This window comes from Empidonax traillii, unplaced genomic scaffold (genome assembly GCF_003031625.1).
Source record: "Empidonax traillii isolate 1590-97213 ecotype Southwest subspecies unplaced genomic scaffold, ASM303162v1 scaffold371:size713392, whole genome shotgun sequence".
NCBI lineage: Eukaryota > Metazoa > Chordata > Aves > Passeriformes > Tyrannidae > Empidonax > Empidonax traillii.
Genome location: NW_020955564.1, coordinates 354,313 through 377,152, shown reverse-complemented (window position 1 = coordinate 377,152; position 22,840 = coordinate 354,313). Strand labels below are relative to the sequence as shown.

Below are 22,840 nucleotides of genomic sequence, written 5' to 3'. Positions count from 1 at the left end.
GTGGTTGAAAATAGATAATAATGGTGAGCAAGAAAAGCTGAAATGTTCCACTGAGGCACAATATAATAAGCAGGGTAAGAATAAGTCATGAAGGACCTTAAAAGAAGCATGTTTATTCAACGCATGGGAAGACAGAGTCAGCGGAAAGATGCAAACAATATGAAGGAAGGGATAAATCTGAAAGCTAATACTGAGAGGTAATGCAGACAATACTAATTTCTCTAACAACAAGTTACAGTTTTCTTACCTCATTAGATCCCAGTGTGCATGATCATGGATTAGGACAAACAGCGTATGAGGATTCTGCATAGAGTTTTGTAAGAAGACTTTGAATTTAATTTGGGCTTCTGCATCTAGTTTCATAACATACTGTTCCACTCTCTGCTTTGTAAGATGTTCCTTTTCTAATCCAAGTTCTAATAAAATACCTAGAGAAATGGAACAAATGTCAGTATCTCCAGATATAAATAAATCTAAGAATGTCCTCTAAATCCAAAATAACGCTAACTAATAAGTACCTGAGTGCCAGAGGTGAAACAAAGTCTGCTGATAAGTCACTTCAGATGGTGGAACACAAATCAAGAAATCGATTTTCTCAAAGGAACCCAAATCAAGATTTTGAGTGCTGGAGTCAGCGATTGAGCAAATATGAGACAGCAATTTCTGAGCCACTGCAAGCTGGAATGGACGAATCTGATGTCGTTCAACCTCATAACCTGGAAAAAGGCAAAATTCTGTTTAGATATATACCCAAAGCTTAATCTAATGCAAAATTATAAGAGTCTGGCAAAGAATGACTTTTACTCTTTACTTTTGCTTCTGAACAGGAGTTCATTTATGAAAATCCATACAGAATATGCAAAGAAATCTTTCTGTAATTGGGCTTTATGTTCCTAATATGGTCCTTTTAAATGTCTGAGAGGTGAAAGTGAATTTGTAAAATACCATTCTTCTATGACAGAAATATGACTTAAAGCTTCAAAAACTGTAATACCCAGTGGAATGAGGCAGAATACTCATCAGTGTAAATCTGAATATTCCAACACATGAGCTGCTGTTTCCCTCAGGACATTTCCTAGGACTCTACCCAGATGGATCTAACTGTGCACCCAGTGTTTTGGACTCCAGTACCCTATTCAGTTACCTCTTTAGAAAATCCTCCTTACTTGTACACACAGCTGTTCCAGTTCCATTCACTGCTGTTGGTTTATTCACCGAAAGTGATGAAGAGATGTGCCCTTGGTTTTCCTGATAAAATTTCTCCAGCAAAAGATCAATGTCACCCTCTGTCAGATTGAAGGGACAGTGGAATAGACATCCACGTTAATAAGAGCTGCAATTCATATTGATTTTGTTTTGTAGATCCTAAAGATTTTTATATATGTTAGCTAGTTATCCTGCCTTTGGCTTACTGGCTGTTTTGTGCAGGAACCCTCTCGTTATTTACTATTACATCAGTTTTTACAGTATATCACTTATAAAATGCAAAACGGGCCAGAGAGTGACAGACCAGCTCTGAGATCACTGGCTAGGGCATTTAGGAAAGGGTAGTAGAAAACTAGCCTCAAGGCCCTGATGCAAACCAGCAACAACAAAGACACAAAACTGGCTTAGTTTATGTTCAGACCACAGATCTATACTGCTCACTAACAAGGATTACAAGAAACTTCAGGGAAAATCTGATAAACATTTTTAAATCTTTAAACTTTTGAGAGGTGGAAAGAAAAATAATTTCCTATAAAGCTGAAAGAGAAATATGAATTTTGTAGCTACACACAATGCTGAAGCATATAAGATATGTTTTACTGAACTATTGCATATCTACAAACATATCCTGTTCTATCGAGCAGGGGCCCTGCTTACAGATGAAGCTGTGCAGAGACTACAATATGCATGACCTGAGCATTAGTATTTTCTCAGCAGTTAAAAAGATGTTTGGACATATCTGCACTGAGCTCAGAAAGGCAGGGTATGCCCCATGAAGTGTAATCCAGTGAATATAGGTGGCAACTATTTTTAGGATCCTCATTTACTTGTTCTGCTCAAATACTAGCAAAAGTGATTTTAAGAACCATACTTTGAAGATACTAAGAGCAAAAACACTAATATCACTACAAGACAATTCAAGGAAAATGAGATTTTCTTAAGTGACCACTCAAAATACCAGTACACATTAAGAAGGGTTCTTGTGATCTATTTACTAATGTGATGTGAATGGTAAAGGGGACATGACACCCCATTAACACTGACAAATATTGTGCATTTGCTCCAGGTTTGAGATACAGTTTAATTTTCCATGTGGCTGGATCTACCCCCAGAGAATTCTACTTGTAGCAATCCTCAGTATACTCAGTTAAAAAATGATCCAGTAACCCTGTCTCTCTGCAATTTCCTTCTCGGTCCCATGCAACATGTCAAGTTCACGGTATGGTAAGTTGAAAGGGCAAATCCTACCTTGGTTAAAATAACTATGTTCTATCATGGCCTAAATGAATTCTGTGCTTAGGGAAAAAAAAGATTTATACATTCATATGGATATGGACTTGCATAATATACAGATGGATTTGCCTAGCTAAGAATACTGTGCTCAGCTATTTGCTGTCCCATTTTCATGAAACCAAGGAATTTTAGGAACTGACACTTTTAAGAGGAATTTCAAATGTACTTTCACAACTTTGTCCTGCATTTTTCATTTATTTCTAATAATGTCTTGCTTCTGGAAAGGAAATGAGCACAGCTATTTTCTCTGAAGGTTTCAGGGACTGGGAAACATGGCGCTTTATGACCTGTTAGGTACCTGGGCAGAGTGTGCTAAAGAAGGATCCCAGGGTTTCTACCTTCCCTGTGACCAGTTGGTAGTTAACTTCTTTTTGGTAGTCTGAGGGACTGAGCATGCTCTCAGACAGAACTCTTGCCTGATACTTTCCTAAAAGACAAAAAAAAAAAAAAAAGTAATTTTGAAAACATTTCAAACTAAAGTTAAAAATGTTCTAAGTCACTATATAAAAGTACTACTTAACTAAATGAATACCACACACACAAAAATGGCAGAGACTAGTCCTTTCCCTCTCTGACACATTTATGCACCAGACACTTGTAAAATACATTCATGCTTTAAAATTCTTTGTGTTTCCCAATTTAGGAAACATTTTTTGATATAGTATATAAGAAGACCATATAATATTCAAAGGAATTGTCAATTATCTTACATTCATAATGAATCTCTGAATGGCTATTCATATAATTTATTTAACTGTAAGCATAGTCCTTGACAGGTTGTTGAAGGGAATGGCACCAAAAAAACATCTTTTAGAAGCTAAGAAAAGGTTTGCAGTAATATCCCAGTTGCACAGAGCAGGAGAGCTTTATGCACTGTGTGTGCTGTGACTCACTATTAATTGTTTGTAGCCACGCTGGCTGAGATGCCTTGGTGAGAAAACAGGCAACACAAGCACAATGTGGTTTACTGGGCAGGGACCCAACTGTGCAGTTCAGCTTGGGTTCATCAAAGCCCATTGCCTGTTGGTAAAAGCTCAGCTTTGTGAGGCAACTTACTGGAACTCCAACTAAACCCCTCATAGCATTGAATTACTCTGATTTGCCTGGAGAGGCACCAGTGGGATATTACCTGTTATCACAATGCAGGAGTCAATGGCTCGATTTCTACTGGCACATATGATGACGACGTAGTTCGTCTTTATCAATTTTCCTTCAATGAGTAGCTTAAACATTTCTGACAGCCCTTCTGCCAGTGAGTAGCTGCACTCGATGATATGGACACTGTCGTTACAGGAGCTGGCTGCCAGGCCTGCCAGCCAGGGAAGCTGGGCTGAAGTCACTGGGGTGATCTGGCTGGGCACTTGGGGAAAGGCCTGCGGAGCTGCCTGCTGGTACTGACGGATTTCAGACAGGTGTGACTCTCGCCAGGAACGCATGAATATTTGTTCCAAATCCTCAATCAAAGGGACCTGGTCTGCAGCTAAAAAAAAAAATTAGGAGGGAACTATTGTGAAACAAATAAAACTGTTGAGTTAAAAAAAAGTACGTCTTTTAAATATGTTATTTTTTAAAGATGACCATGTTTCAGATTTATGCATGCATGGCTCTATTGCCTTTAGCAGATGTGAACCAAATTTTTCATTTTGAAATGCCTTTGTGATACTCAGGTAAAGCTGCCCTAATTGGAACCTGAGTACTAGTAATTAGAAATACTTAAGAGGTTGAGTGCTGCCTGTCTCAGCATAATACTACTTCTAAATCACAGACTATATGCAAAAGCAATGAATTACAGCTCTTTTCCTTTATTTTTCATAGCTGAGGTTCCAGATTACAGCAGAAAATAAATTTTGTATGATTATAATTTAATCTGTCTGGTTTTCAAGACCTAATTGGTTTTTTTTGTTTCTTAACCATAAATTAACTAGTTTTCTATCACATGACAAAGACACATACTTAATATTGTTCTGCCCTAATATTATTTTTCTCCTTTCCCAGCATGTAATATATTCATTGCAGTTTATTTGGATATAAAACAATCTTACCTAGTTGAACAAGGTAGTAGACAGTCAGTAAGAGCTGCATTTCCTCAGAAATAGGCTGTATTGTAGAGGCACCATATTGTTCATATGCTCTAGATAAAGACTGTGAATTTCTGTAACAGGTGTACAACAAAGGACTCACTATCACATCGTTAATGTTCCCACAAAGGTATGGGAAGTTTCCATGACCTACAAAATAAATTTATGCACATATCACATTAATTTCTCATTTCCCATGTATGCAATCAACATAAAAATATTTAAAGTAAACCTCTTGAAAGTGACAGCTTTAGTAGCTCTTAGCAGTGGGACATGTTGTTACATCTCTTACAAAACAGATTTAGGACCTTGTGGGGTTGGGGTTTTTACCTTTGAAAATAACTGGCTTTGCTTTACAGATTTTCAGCAAGTTGTCAGGAACTGAGACCGGTTCTCCTGAGCCCACTGTTGGAGAGGAGGCTGGTCCCACCAAAGCAGAATGTGGTAAAGATGACAGGCTTCCTCCATCTAAGATTTTACACATATTATTACTGAAGTCAGGTCTAGTAATGATTTCCTCAAAGAAAAACTGTTCAGCATAATCCCATAGCCACATTTGCTATCAGTATTAACTGTTTTTTATCACACATTTCACAAGCTGTTACTATAACCCATATTATTATGCTAACTGTCTTGGAGGACTAATTATGTTACTGCAACTTTGAACCTCCCACATGCCTAAAGATTTTGAAATGCTTATAAACAAACAGTTCCAGGTATTAATGCAAGAATAGAGAGACATATGTGATATCAATGCATGTATAGTTATGACTTGTGAGTTAGTTTCACTGGTTCTAAACAGGTTTTATTGCTATAGCAAGAAAGAAAAAAATAAGATTCAACATTTAGTCAATCATAACTTCTTTGTGGTAATTTTAATTCAAACAATATTAAAGAAAACATATGGGGGAAACTGGGTTTATTTCACTGCATGTCACTCTTTTCTGTATGTAGCCTATAAAATCCAAGGGCCAAGAATGCTATGACAAACAACTGAAACAAGAGATAGTACCCCGACCTGAGTTATGATGCTAATTTTAATATTTTGAAGGTGTTTTGGTGTCTAAAGATGGACATCTGTTGGGATTTGTCAATGGCTTGCTGACTGGATCCTAAGGAAAGTTAAGCTCAGAGCCTCAAAAAGAAATCAATGTAAATGAAGCACCCGGGTGAGAACAGAGGAACCAAACAGCTTTCAAACCTTTAATATGAATCTGCACATGTTTTTAAAAAAAGGCCTCTTTCCCACCATTATTTGATAACAATTAAATAAACAAAATCATTACCTTGGGTATAGCTTACCATTTTTAATTCTGTTCGGAGCCTGTGGATTGAGCTGTGAGTTCCAAGTTTCAGTAGATGATGGAGATTCTGGTGACCAACCTTTATGGCGTTTTTTTGGAGGCCCTGAATTTGTTAACGTGCCTGAATAAGAATAATATTTCAGAGAAATATTAGAATAAAATGTATTGAGGCTTGTGCATGGTATTTCAATGTATTTTGATAGATTGAATGTGTGCATCGAATATGGCGAAAGACAGAGTCAACTCCATGAATATAATAATTTTGGGGGGGTTTTATTTTATTTTGTTGTGTCCTTCTTAAATTTCTGGAAACTTTCTGGTGCAGAGATCTCTTAATTATCTAGGTAGATTTCACTTATTTTATAGCAATGCTTAGTCTCTACTAAGAATGACATAGTAATGCAACATACTAAGAATACTTATAAGTATTAATATTTTGAAGTCCACACTGTGGGCATTTTGTTCCTTTTATTTCTGAAAACATGACACAGTGTTGCATCTAACTTTGCAAAATAAAATGCCCAAGGGTTGCAGAGTAATAGTAATAAAGATATGAGTTCTTTTCAACATTTTTCCCATTTACAGGATGTTTGCCACTTCTTGCTGGTTCCCATTTTTGGTTTTATGTTACACCATATTATCTCCTATCCAACCACTTTTACACCTTCCTCCTACCCACATATAGCTTCAACATCTTTGTCTGTAAAACCGTAACTTTCTCATTGTTTTTCTAGGAGTTTCCAATAACTAATTTCTTATTTTTCTTTCGTTCCTTTTTTGAATCTTCTTGTGCACTCCAGCAAAATCCTGAGATGATGAGCTTCCACTAACATCAAGTATTTCTAATTGTTGAGCGTCAGTGGTCCTCCCAGAATTGCTCAGCAACTTGTAGGACTGAGCTATTTCTGTTTCTGGGCATGACTACACAGAAGTCGTAACACTGTTTCACTAGCAAGGCTATATATCCTGGCAGAATGGTTAGCCCCACATAAGATTCAAGACAGAATAAGAATTTTATGTAAAAAGGGTTGAAAAATATATTAAAATTAGAGATAACCCTGAAGTCTACAAATCCAGAAGATGACTGCTCCCTTGCAGACCCTTTCCTACAGGTTTCCAAGGACTTTGTCCCTTACACTTTTACCACACGAGGGCAGCCTTTGGTAATTTGTGCTGCACATCCTCTCACTTCGTTTCCCGGCGTAATGTCAAGACAGAAGTCATAAGATAGAACAATAGAAAGGATTTTTTTATTTGACGGTGCGGTGCTCTTTCCTGCAGATATGTAGAGATGTGAAAATAATCCATCTGAAATGAATTGGCAATAATGTGCTGCTGCATGGAGAAAAGAGATTAAGAACCTGAATGGGCAGAGAAAAAAAACCTTGTGATGGCAGCAGGGAAATCTGGGAAGACTCGTTCTAAAATAGAGCTAGAACTTGTTTCTAGCCACAGTAAAGACTAATTTTCTTCCTTAAACAAACCAGTGACACATAGTTTGTGACAGAAAACAATTAACACAAATTATTATAATAATGGCACAATGAGGATAGTTTCTTGAATTTGGAGCCAGTTGTCAAAGTCTAATGCTCCATCCCAAGGTGAACTGCAACATAGGAATTATCCTATGAGAGATTACTTGTAAATCTTTCTGAATTCCCCTCACAAAACCTGTTGATGAAATTGATGCAAGTTGACACATTCTTTAAGAACCTGGATTCGGAATTTGTTCTGTACCTCAACTGAATGAATGAACTGTAAATATGAGGAAAAACATCCAGTTAATATTATGAACTGTAAGAAAACGGAGACTGAAAACATACAAACAATTTTTTTTCCTGGAAGTTAACACAGAAAACAGCGTTATGGCCAGAAAGGGAGGGAATAGTAATTTCTACTCACACATGAAATTACCGTCATGATATAATTAGTTCAATGTTTCTCTTATACTCATGGAATAAAGCGTTTAGGGTTATTAGACAAAAAATCCATACAAATACCTAACACCGAAGGTCTTGTCAGAGCGGACAAGTTATTTTTCATCAGCTGTTGTTTAGGTGACTCCTTGCCATTATAAACTGTTGAGCTGAATGCTGCTGTTGAAGGGATGTGATCTATGGCTGCAGCTGGCGAGGAAAAAAACCCAAAGTATTTACATTGAAAATTTCTAGGTCAAGATGCTCAGTTAATATAATAAACTGATCACTTGATCATTTATTTTAATAGAACCATCAGGATCTGCTCAAGAGGGAGTGCAATGCTGAATAAAACCAACCCATTTCTGATTTCATACTCCCAATTAAGTGCCTGGGTAAAATCTGATTCTGCAATTAAATGCATATATCAGAAGCTGTAGTTTCTTTGCAGGATCCTGGCTCTTACTCAAGCATCAGCTAAAATAGAGGGGGTGTCTAATATTTACTAGGCCTCTCTCCCAATTTGACTTTCTCTCTCTAAGCTTTTTTTAATGATGTTGCATTAAAAAAACCAGAGGTGCTCTCAAGCCTAATATGCTTGTAATTAACATAGCTTTTAAATTCGTTCAGGATGGGCACCAGTATTCCAGATCACAACTATTTAACCGGCCTCACAGAGAGAATAAAATATAACCACCAAGAAATGTGGCTCAGCCCTCCTGTGAGAGAATCTGTGTAACAGTCACAAGACGCTAAAGAGCTGTTTTCATTATGGGGAAGCTCAGAGAGACCACTCTAGCCTCTATCATCCATCACCTTTCATTTATGTCAAGATAACAGAAAAATAAAGGTCTCAGAAAGAATTTTTAACACAAAAAACAAAGTTACAGATACTAATCCTTAGTTTTGTTTTTAATATTAAAGTCACTTTTCTCAGCAGACGAAAAAACTCCGAAGCTTTTAAGCTGCCCATGTAATGCCTGCAGTAAACAGGATTCTGGTCATAATATAAAATAGACTGGATCAGAAGAAAAAGCAGAAATTACACTGGATCCTGCGACAGTTGTCACGTGTGACCAGAAAAGCAACAGTTGTAGAAACACTAAAAATAATGGTGTTTTAAAAAATTTTGGTTTGCTTTAGATATGGGCAAGCTGCAGAACATGCATTTTACTATTTGCTAATCCTTTATATATAAACCTGAGGGAAGAAAATGGACAGGGAGTAGCCTACAAAATGTGATTGCCTTCCTTGTTTGTAATATATCTCTAATTCCATTCACCTTGGTTTACTCTATGTGGCAGTGTGCATATTTGTTTGTTTGTCTTTGCATTCACACAAGTGCATACAAATACGGGAGCACAGAAGAACATGGGCAGGTGGAACCCCAGCATGTTTTCCTCGCAGGCAGTACCTGTTTGCTGAGTCCCAGCTGGAGCACTGGCGTTTGCAGCTGGGAGCGGCTCACTGGAGGTGCTTCCGGAGAGACCCGAACTTTCTGGCAGCTGGAACAAGGTGCTTGAGCAAGTGCTGCTTGAAGACTGCCGGCCTCTGAACTCTTAACAACAAAAAGAACCTTCTTAACCCCTCACAACAGTGGCATCTGCTTAGCTCTCAGCATGTTTGGTTTGATAATTTCACATCGGAATTGCTTAGAGGCTACAGCACTTGGCATGAAGGAACTAATGGTTTCAGACATGCCAGCCTCTTATTTGGTCAGACAATGGCTTTTTACAGCTGCTCTAGCAATCACCTAGCTTTAAAGAGTCTTTCTTTCAATTGATCTGTCTTAGGTTTTACACGGATGCCTGTCTCCATGATAGCTAAGCTTGGATGATGAAAACCAGAGCTCGAGGAAGACAGCTTCATTATCTTACCTGCCCCTTTCCAGCAGATTACAGATCCTTTGGTCAGAGCTCCCTGTGCATTCCTGACCAGATAATACTTTAAGTGTTTCTGTTTCTTGGGCTGAGTGGTCAGTTTAAGATTAATGTGATTTGAGAATTCTGTAAAGTAGCAGAAACCCTTCTTGCCACAGCCAACACAATTGCCAGAGAAGCCTGATAAAATAAACAATACATATAATCCAATGAGATAAGTGGGTCATTATTAATAATATTCAAGCACGACTCTTTCCTAAGAAAAAGCTGTATTTATGTTTTGGGGAGTTGTGGTTTTTTTCTTTCATAGAGTGAAATATTTATTAACATTTTCTTCCCAAAAAGTATTTGCACTTTGTGCAAAAAGTATATTGCACTTTGGATATCAGACTGGAAAAAACAGCCTCACACCTACACAACAATGAAAATGGGCGACATTTTCATTTTCTCCCAACAGAAAAAGATTGCAATTCCTAGTTATTATATACTTGGGAAAAGTTTTTGATGGAAGAGCATTGAGTCACACGCTTAACCCCAGCCCTATTCAACACCATACGTATCAACACCACAACAGCAGCATGTACGTGTTTCACTTCTCTTTCAGTTCTCATAGAAATGCTGTTCAATTTCACTGAATTTCAATTCAATTTAATTGAAATATGCAATTCAGTCTCAAAAAATAAATATATTTAATCTATTATATTTAATTAGATCTAAGCAAATTTAAGTACCAAGTTCCTACTACAGATGCTTTTTTAGAGAGGAAAAAATACTAAAGCATTCCTGGCTATTAATTTAAAGTAGTTTTCTCAAACTGTGGCTGGACTGTGTCAGCACTTCACAGCAGTTGAAACTATTTATGATTACAAGAACAAAGTGTCTGCAACTTTATAGACACGACAGACATAGTCCTTCCCCGTAAAGCTTTTTGTACTCAGGCTTGATGGGGCATTTCCAGGGATACTGCCATTTCCTCTCATTCTGAGATACACAGCTTGAGCCTCACAAGGGACTCACGGTGGTGATGTCATTATCATCATAAATAAAGGGCATTCATCACACAGCTGCCTTTAAATTCTTAAACAACTTTTTTTGTCTGTTTTACAAAGTATTTTCTAAGGCATCTTCATCTTGCATCAGACTAGATGCCACTGTCTGAAAATACTTGTTATCTACAAGCAAATTCTATAGCGAGCAATTTAAAGATAGTCTTCCCCAGGGAAATTTTCTCTCTGTTCCCTACACATGACTTGAAGCATGACATTTTCTTTCATTTTAATCACATCTAATGAACATTTTTATGTCATAACATGAATTGAAATGGAAAGGGTGTGTTCAGTGAATTAAAACAAGGCAAAAATAAAGGAAATGTATTTCCCATAACCTGTGGACAGTAACATTGAAGAGAACAGGAGTAAAGCATGAATAATAGAGTAAATAAAATTAAGAGCCATTTATGAAAATTATTATTTCAATCACATATCCCAAGTTTTTTTTAATGGTCAACACTTTCTTTCTTCTGTAAAGTATAAACACTGAAATATAATGCACTGTAAACACCTGTTGCTTGGTTTACAACCTGTGCACTTTCATATTTTTTTTTAAAGGCTCAGAAGAATTTATTTAAAAAAAAAGTTGACGTGGAAATTGGTCTGGTATCCATGGGAACAAGTGGGAACAACTACTGAAAGCTCCCTATTATCTCTCTGATCCTGGTCAGTAGGATGATAAAGGTCATTATGACTCATAAAATCAGGACAAGTCATGACTCCACAGAATCCTCTGTGTTATATCAGTCAGCACAAAAGCATCTGTCTAACATCACAGAGCCTTGAGTAGCTACAATAAAAGCAACAACGGAAGGAAACAAAATTAGAACGGATGTGGAAAAAGCTGTAGAGTCTGCATGCATTTTATGCCAATTAAGAAATCGTGAAAAATATTTCTGCTAGTAAACGAAAATTTCCCATACATTTGGCAGCACATTGAGCATCACCAGCAGCAGCACTGCAATTTTCACCTGGTTGCCACGTACAAGACCCTATGTGTTTTCAATCTGACACTTTTGTTTTTCCAAATGTACACTTCTTAGGTTTTATCATTTTGCTGGGAGTGTCCAGGAACTTGACCACATGTAGAAGTATTGTTTCAACTGAAGTTGGACAGTGAACACAAACTCTTTTCATTTAGACTTCGGGTCTTCAGATCACTTTTGTAAATTACCATTTGTCTATATCAGATTTAGCAGTAACTTCTACCTTTTATCCTAACCACCTATTTTTAACTCTGCAGCACCTACTGGAAAATTAGTCTACACCACATATAGCATACAGGTGAGGCCTAGAAAGGATTAAACAGATCTAAATTGTTCACTTGTTTTGAAAATTCCTTGAAGAACATTTTATAAGTTTTTATCTTCCTTTTATGTCACATTGTCATCTTTCACCTCAAGCTTTCCCAGCCCTTCTGAGTGAGACTCAGTCCTTTCTTGCAAGCTCCTGCCAACACCCTCTTCCATCCCATTCCCTCTGACTGACATTTTTTGATGACAGCCACTGCTTCATTAATGCAGCTCAGCCCTGACATCACAGATAGAACACATGCTCTTGTAATTCCAATGCAATAAAATGCTGTTCAGTCATTACTTGTTGAAGGCCTCCACCAACCCTGCTCGTAGCACTTTACGTGGCAGACTGAGTAACACTGAGAACCCAAACATTTCATCATCCTCTTTCTCTGAATGCCCTCTTCACATGCTGTGGCCTGAGGCAGCAGCTGAGGGAGGGCACAGCTTGTTTCATAAACAAGCTGCATTATATATTCTTCCATACATTATAGAGAGGACAAAGGTCAGGGGAGTCAGGGCAGCCATAAGGTGACTCAATATATCTATGTCACGGGATTGATTTCACAAGAGAATTAGAAATCAATGCCTGGAGTTTAGGGGCTAAAAGCCTTTCACCTTTAGGTCACCAATTCATACCCAGCTCAGTTTGGTAGTGACTTAAGGCTGTTACCCTCTGAAGATTGTTTAATAAGAAGGTGTTTGATTGTATCAGTGTTTTATCATAGGCATTTGCTTGAATTTGCTCACATCACAATGATCAATTGTCCATAATTTAAAAAGCTCTTCCACAGCAGGAACCTCGTGCTCCAAAGAGGGACCTTGGATCAAAAGGGTATGAATCCTGACCTACCTTCTCACTGGGAAAATGGTTCCTTTGGATTAACAGTGAGCTTCTGTTAGGAATAAAGAGAGGACTTCAGAATGTAAGGATATCCATCTAATATATCGTAATTAAATCTCTCATAAATTGGCAGAAAATGTTCTTACTGTTTCTCTTTTAAATGAATAACAAGCTTTTAATTAACATTAATATTTTGGCAGAAAGTTGGCAGCTTGATTAAACAAAGAATGATTATATTTTCAACCGCTCGGCACAAGTATTTCTTCTTTTCAGTTCTACTCACAGGAAAACGCACACAAACACTGACAATGCTCCACATTTTTCCCACCTACTTAGTACCACTCCACTTGAAGACTGAAGTCCTAATTTTAAAAACCATGAATAAAATCAATATGGTCAAGCTGGAAGAGCTCCATTGTATGGAAACACAGTACTATCACAAAAGCCCAATAGAATATTGCATATTTATAAGCAGTAGCCACAATATTTTATACTACAATGTTTTCACCTTAGATACAGCTTACAATGTAAGCCAACTAATCTTTTCCTCTGTCATTTTGGCCACAGGGACTCACTGGAAAAGGAAAAAAAAAAAAAAAAAAAGGAATTTCTTGTTCCCCACTACAAAAGTAGGAAAGTAGGCAGCTGTTTGGTCTTTTGGGAAAATGATGGGTGAATAGCTGCTTTGTTTATCATAAGACACCAACCTGAAGAGTGAGAATTAGAAAAAAATAAACAACAAGAAGAAAAAAAAATCCTTTAGGAGTGGTATATTTTATCTGCTTTAATTAGGAAACAATAAATAGCACATTATTACATATACCTTCCCCCATCTAAGCATTCATTTAGGTCACACAAAACCCAAGAAACAGCTTCCTAAAGGCAAGAAGCTGAATCTGTTTTGCAGAGCGGTTAAACTTGTGATCTAATATGATTAACAGAATCATATGAGGAATATGTCTAGGCACATAGAACTTTTTGCTTGTCAAAAATGTAGTCTTTTACAGAAAATGTTTTAGTTATTTCTTCCGATGGAGTAATACACCAGTTGTGAAAACAAAGAAGCAAAACAACCTCCAACAGAAATGACTTTCAAATCAGAAGCACATATGCCTTGATGGTGGGACAGCTTATCAGCATAATCAATAAACTGGCACATGTCCCAGAGGCATATAAACAGCTCCTAATGGGAACAAGACCATAAGTCAAAGCCTGGACCAGAAACTATTGAGACATTTCCTACTTTCTTCTGGAATTTTTGTACAATCCATAGGCATCTTCATAAACTTATGTAGCCAGACTATGAGAAATCGGGAAACTATTGGGTAACTTATTAGTGTCTTCTCCCTTCAACTAAACTGTTTGGAAAAAAACTCAGTAACATCTGTCTTACAAAAATACAGTATATTAAGAGGAAAAAGCATGAAATTAAGCAAAAAACAATGGGGTTGAAAGGTTAACAAATGATGTGCCTGTATCACAAATAAGCCTTACCAGAAGTGTAGGATATACTCTGACTCATGGCAGTTCATTTCAATTCAAAATGAATCCCATTCAATTTCCTTTTAAACTTACAAAGGCTTGAAGGGACCATTCCCATGCTGTTTCAAAAGGCCAACATGTTTGAAGGAGAACTGCCTAAACTCAGAACACCAAAAATAAGGCTTCTATGCTGTCTTAAAAGGCAAGACATTAAAAGGAGTTTCCCTTCTTCATATGACATGTTTTAATTTAGATCTATCACCAGGCAGAGGTCACTGTGCTATAGAAATAGACTAGTTAAAGTAATAATGATTCTGTCTCTTATCCCACTATGTGTCTGTAACCACGAGACTATTCATGTCTGATTTTACTTACCCTGATTTGACTTGAGTCAGCATATGAAAACCTGAACCAAACAGTCATTTCTATCCACAGCATGATCTATTGTACAAACAGTATGCTATCCTCATGTTAGTAAGATACACAATTTTTTCCTCATTAGATTAGGGACCAGGGACAGTATTTTATCTCCAACTTTGAGATGAAGACTTTAGATCTTAAAGTATGTAAGTTCTTTTATATTTAAGCTTGTTATAGAATACATAAAAGTAGTACTGCAGAGTTACTAGAATTCTCTGCAAAAGAATGTGATTCACTGGGGTTGAAGTATATAACAACAGCCAAAAATAAGCATTTAAATGGTTTCAGGAAACTAAAACATATGAAATAAGCAAACTGAGGATGCAAGTAGCATAAAACCCTCCCAGTGATGTTCCTGTTGCCTTTTTCTGTTCTCATTTAGCATGCAATTAACAAATACACTACTTCCTCTCTGCTAACAGCCTAAGGAGCTTAAGCTGTTAATAGTGCTAGCAATGAATGACTTGAGTGGTACAACAATCCTGTCTTTATCTTTAAAATGACAACACGTGGGTAATTTACAACCCTCCTAATTCTTTTACAATCACTGGTCAAATGCACTGTGACCAATCCAACTCTGCAAGATCACATAAGGAAAGAAATTACTGTACATAGAATCACATTATACACCTTCACACTACACTGTCAGCCCAAATGCCTTGAAGTTGCTCAAACTGAGATAACAACTGAGTTCACATCATATCCCTCAATGTTTGTGAAAGAAACCTCTTAAATGACTCTACAAGTGTTTCCTTTTTGCTATTCAAAGCTCAGACTGGTGTACAGATACATAATGCTTTTTTTTTTTTGTTCACTATGAAAATAATACAGAAGAACCTGAGAGTGTCTGAATGAAGAAAGAATTCCCTCTCCAATTTTGCATATTTATATTTTCCAATATAAAACCTATTCCATCTTGATAACATTAATATTCAGCTATTTCACATGATTGAAGATCTACCATATATGGCTTGATTTGGATGAGGCTAATGGCAATCAGAAAGACTCTAAGAAAAATAGATAGGACCTATTTTTATGACAGAATTTAGACTTTTAAATTGGCTGAATGCAAGCTATTTAAGTATCTACTAAAAGTATTTTTCAAACACAGAGTATTAACTGATTACACATTTAGGAAAAATTTCAGCTTATCATCACTAGAATTTGTGTTAATAGCAAAAAGTTATAGGTTAGGGTCCAGAACCCAGGCTATTGTTCAAACACGGTGGAGAGTATTATCCCTATCTCAAAGAGATAAATCAAAATGGTCACAAATTTTTGTAGTCCAAACTGCCATTAAACTGTTTACATATATATAATACCTGGAAATTTCTGCTTGACAGACTGACAGTTTGTACACATCGGTATTTGAAAACCAAAAATTGAGACAGGCAGCAACTCAACTGGTCCAGTCACCAGATGTGCAGTTCCAGCAACCAGGACATAAACTGGTCATGCAATGACTTTAGCCTTGGACTACTGAACAGAAGGTGACGAAGCATCTCTAATGAACTGGCTCACTCTGTGACTTTCCAAAGCAAACACAGCCAACTCTGAGTTGTTATCTTCTCATGCATCACCTCTGAGCAGACGTGGAATAGAATAACATCTGCTGAACTCACTCTGCAAAAAACAATTAGCTGTTAACTGAAGCCCACAGAAGAATCCACCTGTTGCAATCACAGACACTTACCCAACAGGGCATTGCGCCCATTGTCATCTGGCAGGAATCTTTTATCCACAGCACACACTAACACGTGATCAGGTAAATTTGGTGACTTCGCACCAACAAGTAAAAACCCAGATGGCACTTCAATATGTTCATTGGAAATAGAAACTAGTCTCAAATCTTTACCAGCCTGGCAGAAACCTAGAAAAAAAAAATCAATGCAACTTATTTTAAGTTGATAAGACTTTTTTTTTGTTTAATGCTCACACTTGTCTTCATTAAAGGCCTTCCTATATTTTAATGAAAAACAAGGTCTTACCTTCTAAAATCAAAGGCATACTAGAAGATTATTTTTTTCCCTGGCTTTTGGTCAGACATAAAGATTCTACCAGTACAATAAGCAAACAAAAATCTGAAAATGTACAGTGAAGTTTCTTTTGATGATATTTTGCAAACTACATATTTAAGGAAATATTCCCTAATATTATCATAACTTAGGTCAGACATTCAAAAATTGAGATAATAATTCTCAGTATCTGGTGAATTTCACTGGCTTTTCCTCATTTTTGAATATTTTCTTTTTTACAGCTACATAAAATTAGGTACACTTTAAACAGAAAAAAGTGATGATAAAGAAATAAGAAATAAGAAGTATCACATTCATTTTAGCAAGTGCCATGTCTGCAAACTGGACCTTTTAAAGGTTGTGGTGCCTAAGAGAACAGAAGTTCTGTCCTTGTGCAAGGCATTCTAACAAATGCTTCTCTGACACATTGAACAAAGACCCTGTCAAACAGGGTGAGAGCAATCCAGCTTTATCTGGCAGGTAATGAACACTGACAGTTTTAGGATTTCTGTATCATATAGATTATCTCATTCTGATGAATGAGGGGAAATGGCCTCAATCCTACCCTTTTCATTAGGGCAAAGGCTTCTGACAGCATGGTTGTTTTACCATCAGTAGTGCAACATCCTTCTGGGGGAGGCTTCATCTGGTAAGGAACAGGAGGGCTACTTGATTCAGAGCCTTCTTCTTCCTCCTCTTCTTCTTCTTCTTCCTCATTATCTGCTCTGCTGCCTGCTACAAATTATCATAGCATAAATGACTCAGACAACAGAAAATGCTGGCAACAAACCCATGAATGAACAGGGTGACCCAGTTACAGAAAGTATTACAGCAAACTGGATTATCGCCTCTTGACAATGACTTTACTCTTGCCAACTCTTGAAATTGGTTGTTTCCTTAAAGCTCCACCTTCCAGTCATGCTTATAATAGATTATCTTTCATCAAAAAAATAAAGCTTTTAGCTTGTGTGCAAAAGAAGTTCAGAAGTGTGACTCAACTGTACCTGAGAAAGTAAAACACATTAAAAGACAAAGTAAAGAAGCCTCAATTTATTAATTTTAAAAATCTCTTTATTTTAAGCTAACCACACAATTTTTAGAGGCCTAACTTCTAGTGTTTGAACTCTTGCTGATCACAGTAGTGTAATTGTATCCTTTATTCAGAATATTAACAACCAATAAAACCCGAAGTCATTACTTCTTAGCCCTTCAGAACATCCTGGCTACAGCCCAAATACAGATTTTATTAATTAGGTATTGACCATGTCCTTGATTTTGTACAGGAAACTGAAAAAATGGTTCATGCTTGAAACTAGGTGCACCACGGATGATACCACGATAAGAACACCTAATTCTCAGGCCGTCTGTCTCCTGCCAGAATCCAGAGCTTTGTGTAACGCACTGACACTCCCTGTACAATGTCAAAGAAAGGCAGATGTCCAGGACGATGATTCACAGCAGCCTGTGCATGGACTGTGCTAGTCTAGGAGGCAATATGAAAGCAATACTGAATGCTGGAGAGGAATACAGGATGTAAGCTTCATTTTAAGAGGGCTTTAGGTGTATATTTAGAGCATATTTAGGTGCGTGTTTCATCTAGCCCTTCAACTGGAGGCTGCTTCTTTCCTTCTCTCCACCCACAAAACAATGTTTTTTTCATGCATGATACAACAGCTCCAGCAAAACATAATGACCAATTATTCCATCCCCTTTTATGGATCAGATACAGTCATGGCAAATAAGACAAATGTGGTGAGCAGAGGAGTGCAACCAAATGATAAATGGGCAGAACACTTCTATGGACAGGAGCGAGGAGAATTTTACATAGCGCAGATACAGGGCACAAGCACTAAGTGAACCCAGTGGGGTTTATGTCTTAAGCTTCTAGGTGTCTGTAGGAACATGTCTGCAGCAAACACAACACAAAGAGCTTTCACTGGCAAAATTGAGTGGCGAAGGGCTGCAGGTGTTTGAGGATCAGCAGGAAGCCAAATATCTGTTTGTACTCGGGCAAGTATAAGAGGAGTCAGCCACTGACATCATTCTGTTGATCCAGTTATCAGTCGTGAAACAAAAATGATGAAACACAGTGCAATGACCTTCCAAAGCTCAGTGTCAACTGGACAACTCTCTTTGCTTCAAATGACTTTGGATTAGGCACTCAGATACCCAGAGTGTACCATCAAGGATTTATCTTTTTCCTGTGACCCTCCTCAGAATATCCTTTTATTTTATTAACAAATTATTGTACAATCAGCTAGACAAATACTACAGCATAAATAAGGACTAGGGAGGAGACAAAAGAATGTAAATCTGTAGTTCGAAGGTTTGTCTGTAAAGGTCATTAAGACATATACCCCAACCTAGAAGAGTATTTCAAGGGCATGTTTACTTTAAGTATCCGTTTATTAAGCTCCAGTCCTGGTGCACACAACTAAGGACAGAACGCTAAACAAAACTGTTTTAACAGCATGGTCTAAAGACAAAAATGCTGCAAGTAATGGAGGGAAAAGTGAAGCTCTCCATCTTTGCTATTTAAGCAAAGGGTAAATTATGTGTTATGACTTGACCTTGGCTAACATCCAAATGTAATGGAAAAGGGCTGAATCTGGCTCTTCTCTCCTTACCCACACTCCCAGACATGAAGTTCCTTCCTTCCTTCCTCTTTGTGCCAGCTCTGACACTCACTGGAGCCTTTACTGAGCCATCCCAGCTTGCTAAACCAGCAAAACACTGACTAAGCAAACAAAAGTGACCAATTTTTTTTTGCTGGGTTTATGCTTTAAATCAGCATAGTGGAAGATCCAAAAGATGCCAAAATTGATGAAAAGAGAGAAAATGGGGATATATGGAATGAGAAGAACAGGATATGGGTATTTCCCCTTTGGACATTGGTAAACTGTGAGGTTTGTTCAACCATAACAGGTGATTTAAGAAAGAGACTAAAAATAGAAGTGGAGAGTAAGAAATAGGAGAGCTAAATCACTTTCAGTTCAAAAGTGGAAAGAGTAGAAGAGCAAATACATACACAAGTATGAGCTGCTGCCACATGTAAAGGGCATCATTAGGGTTTCTGCTGCTTGTTTTTAAAACAAGACCTGCAGTTTATGCTTCCATTTTACTTTTAAAGCAGGGACTCTTCAAAGCACTCAAAAAACTTCAAAGAAAAAAAAAAACACAACTTCAAAATTTCCAAGAAAGTTTCTATGTGTCTGTTCCACATTGTTCTTAAACAGTCTGAAATGAAAAAATAATCAAGTACTCAAAACCAGGGACAAGATGGCAGCAAAAGTGGACTCAGAACTCCACTTCTCATATTGTATGTTACAGAACTAGGCAGTCAGATGATCTAACTTCATATACCTCCATTAAATTAACAGCCATTCTGTGAAGATTTTGTCCATATTTTATTGAATTTAAATTTATTCACAGTTATCATAAACCCCATTGCTTGCTTTAAGAAAGTCTTTTAAGTTCTCACAGAGGATTTACTAGACCTTTATGTTATATTGTTGTGATTAAGACACTTCACATGGAAAATTCTTCTCTCCTTAATGTATAATTTAAATGTAAGTAAAGTTCTGCAAATACAACTTCTAATAACTGGCAATGCAGTCCACAGGTTGCATTTGCAGTTTACATGGCAATAACTGGGCAAGCAGAGATATGCAAGGAATCTAGATCTGTTAAAGCCAAAAAACCTTGTCTTCTATTGCAAAGAGTTCTTAATGCACATTCCTAGAAAGGCCCAGGAACATCCAGACAACTTACTGGTATTTGCAGATGTGTTCTGCAATCAAAAAATGCTAAGAAAATAAAGATGAGTTTAGAAGACAATCTTTAGAAATGTACAACTAGTGAGACCACAGCAAACTGCAGGCTTTTTGATAAAATGAAAAATCTAGAGGTTTGTTTAAATATTAATAACGTTTTTGGAGTAATTTAAGCACTACATGAATTTGCCAGGTCTGGAGATGAGAGGGAACACATAATAATAAAAAGGAAAAAACCAAAACAAACAAAACCCAAACAAACACAAAACCAAACCAAAACAAAAACACAAACAAAAACCCACCAGAATGAAAGAAAACATACTATTATTGGAGCCAAGGAGATCTGACATGTCTAAACCAACTTTGATGAATGTGGTACTTTTAATTTACATAGCTACAAATTATCTTATAGATTAATACAATTGCATAAATTACTTTAAAAGCATACATTTACAATATGCCTGGGTTTTTTTCAAATCTAGAATGTGTAGACTTGAAAACAATATTCACTGAAGTATTTTTTTAAAAGAACCTGGGGGTGCTGTTTGACAGCACCTGAACATGAGCCAGCAGTGTGCCCAGGTGGTCAAGGCCAATGGCATCCTGGCCTGGATCAGGAACAGCGTGTCCAGCAGGACCAGGGCACTGATCGTCCCTCTGTACTCGGTACTGGTGAGGCCACACCTTGAATGGTGTGTTCAGTTCTGAGCCCCTCAGTACAAGAAAGACACTGAGGTGCTGGAGAGTGTCCAGTGAAGTGTCTGGAGCACAAGTCTGATGAGAAGCAGCTGAGGGAGCTGGGATTGTTTATTCTGGAGAAAAGGAGTCTCGAGGGGGACCTTGTTGCGCTTTACAACTACCTGAAAGGAGGTTGCTTTCAGGTGGGGGTCAGCCTCTCCTCCCAGGTAACTAATCATAGGACAAGAGGAAATGGCCTCAAGCTGCAGAGGGGAGGTTCAGTTTGGACATCAGGAAGAATTTTTTCACTGAAACTGTGGTTAACCATTGGAATAGGCTTCCCAGAAATGTGGTGGAGTCACCATCCCTGGAGGTGGTCAAGAAACAACTAGACATGGAAATGGTTTAGTTGACATTGTGGTGTTCAGTCAAAGGTTGGACCTGATGATTTTGGAGGTCTTTTCCAACCTTAATGATTCTATGATTCTATTCTATGATTCTATTTTAGGTATAAACTATCACAACAGATATGTAATGATATTAGGCTAGTATCTCTGGCTAGGTACTTTTTTCTGGTTTAGATTGTCATTAAGTATCAAAAGAAGACAGAAAAAAGTTTTTCAAACAAAAAAATGTAAATCCATAAACAAGTTACAACAAGTGGTTGATAAAGCATAAAAACCATTTCTGATTTTTTTTCTTAAACTCACTATACACTCAATTTTAAGGGTCTCTAGATAAATTTTGATATTCTAGCATCATCGCAGACAAATTTGCAAAAATCAGCTTTATTTAGCAATGGCTGGTTTTGCTGCCAAATGCTGCTTTGAACATGTATAATATGTTATCAGTCCACAAAATGGAAAGCCAGAACACTTGGCTCACACTGACCCACTGTCCTACCTTGTCTATATTTATATCATGTCTATCTGAGCACATGGAAACACTTGCTGTGCTGAGGCCCAAGGGGCAGCTATGACCAAGGATAGTCCGAGCGTATCCCCATGTCAGAGCGCCAGTGTGAAAGCAAGACAGCACTGAGAGGGGAGGCCGGGGGCTTGCACAAGCTCCCAAGGATTTCTCTCTTTCAGAGTACAGGGATTTGTGTAGTTGGAAGGGGAAACTTCAATTTATGACAAGGCTGCAGTACATGAGATCAGCTTTCAGACCTCCCCCACATGAGGAACAAACTAGGAAACACTCTATTACAGGTCCCTTCAGAGCACCCCTTGTCCGGAACTTTTGTGAAAGGAATATTCTCTGCCAGGCTGTTACAAGACTTTTAATTACAATTCAATTCTGTTTCCCTTAACTACAAAGAAAAGAGAATCAACCCCTCAAGTTTTGGAAAGTTCTTTGAAAGCCTTGAAAGAGAGAAGTTACAGAAGTGTGAAATTGCAGTTTTGTTCCTGAACAATGCATCTGCTCCCGTGGCACCTTTCCCAACTGATGTCATAATCAATTTTGTGACATCACAGTTGGTTGCCATGGGAGATTTTATGAAATCCTTATGGGGAAGGGTTTGATAGAAGGATCCCTTCTTGTAGGGAAAAAGCAGCATATATATTTAAGCAAATAATGTATATTAATTAATATGTCCTATATTA

At 37.4% G+C, this 22,840-nt stretch overlaps 1 protein-coding gene across 6 annotated transcripts in view; it reads right to left on the bottom strand.

Moving 5' to 3' along the window:
* Positions 1-22,840, bottom strand: part of GREB1 (growth regulating estrogen receptor binding 1) — a 91,145-nt gene that overhangs the window by 31,962 nt on the left and 36,343 nt on the right. For 5 of the 6 annotated variants that reach the window (XM_027892834.1, XM_027892831.1, XM_027892833.1 and 2 more), the window contains 13 exons: positions 17,392-17,517; positions 16,461-16,637; positions 9,675-9,857; positions 9,212-9,355; positions 7,882-8,007; positions 5,880-6,002; positions 4,908-5,045; positions 4,542-4,727; positions 3,629-3,979; positions 2,798-2,926; positions 1,167-1,286; positions 519-716; positions 248-428 (listed from right to left, as the gene is read on the bottom strand). In XM_027892834.1, coding sequence (XP_027748635.1) covers positions 248-428; positions 519-716; positions 1,167-1,286; positions 2,798-2,926; positions 3,629-3,979; positions 4,542-4,727; positions 4,908-5,045; positions 5,880-6,002; positions 7,882-8,007; positions 9,212-9,355; positions 9,675-9,857; positions 16,461-16,637; positions 17,392-17,517 — 2,182 coding nt within the window. The remainder of the gene's footprint in view (positions 1-247; positions 429-518; positions 717-1,166; positions 1,287-2,797; positions 2,927-3,628; positions 3,980-4,541; positions 4,728-4,907; positions 5,046-5,879; positions 6,003-7,881; positions 8,008-9,211; positions 9,356-9,674; positions 9,858-16,460; positions 16,638-17,391; positions 17,518-22,840) is intronic. The other variant, XM_027892832.1, reaches the window with a different exon arrangement.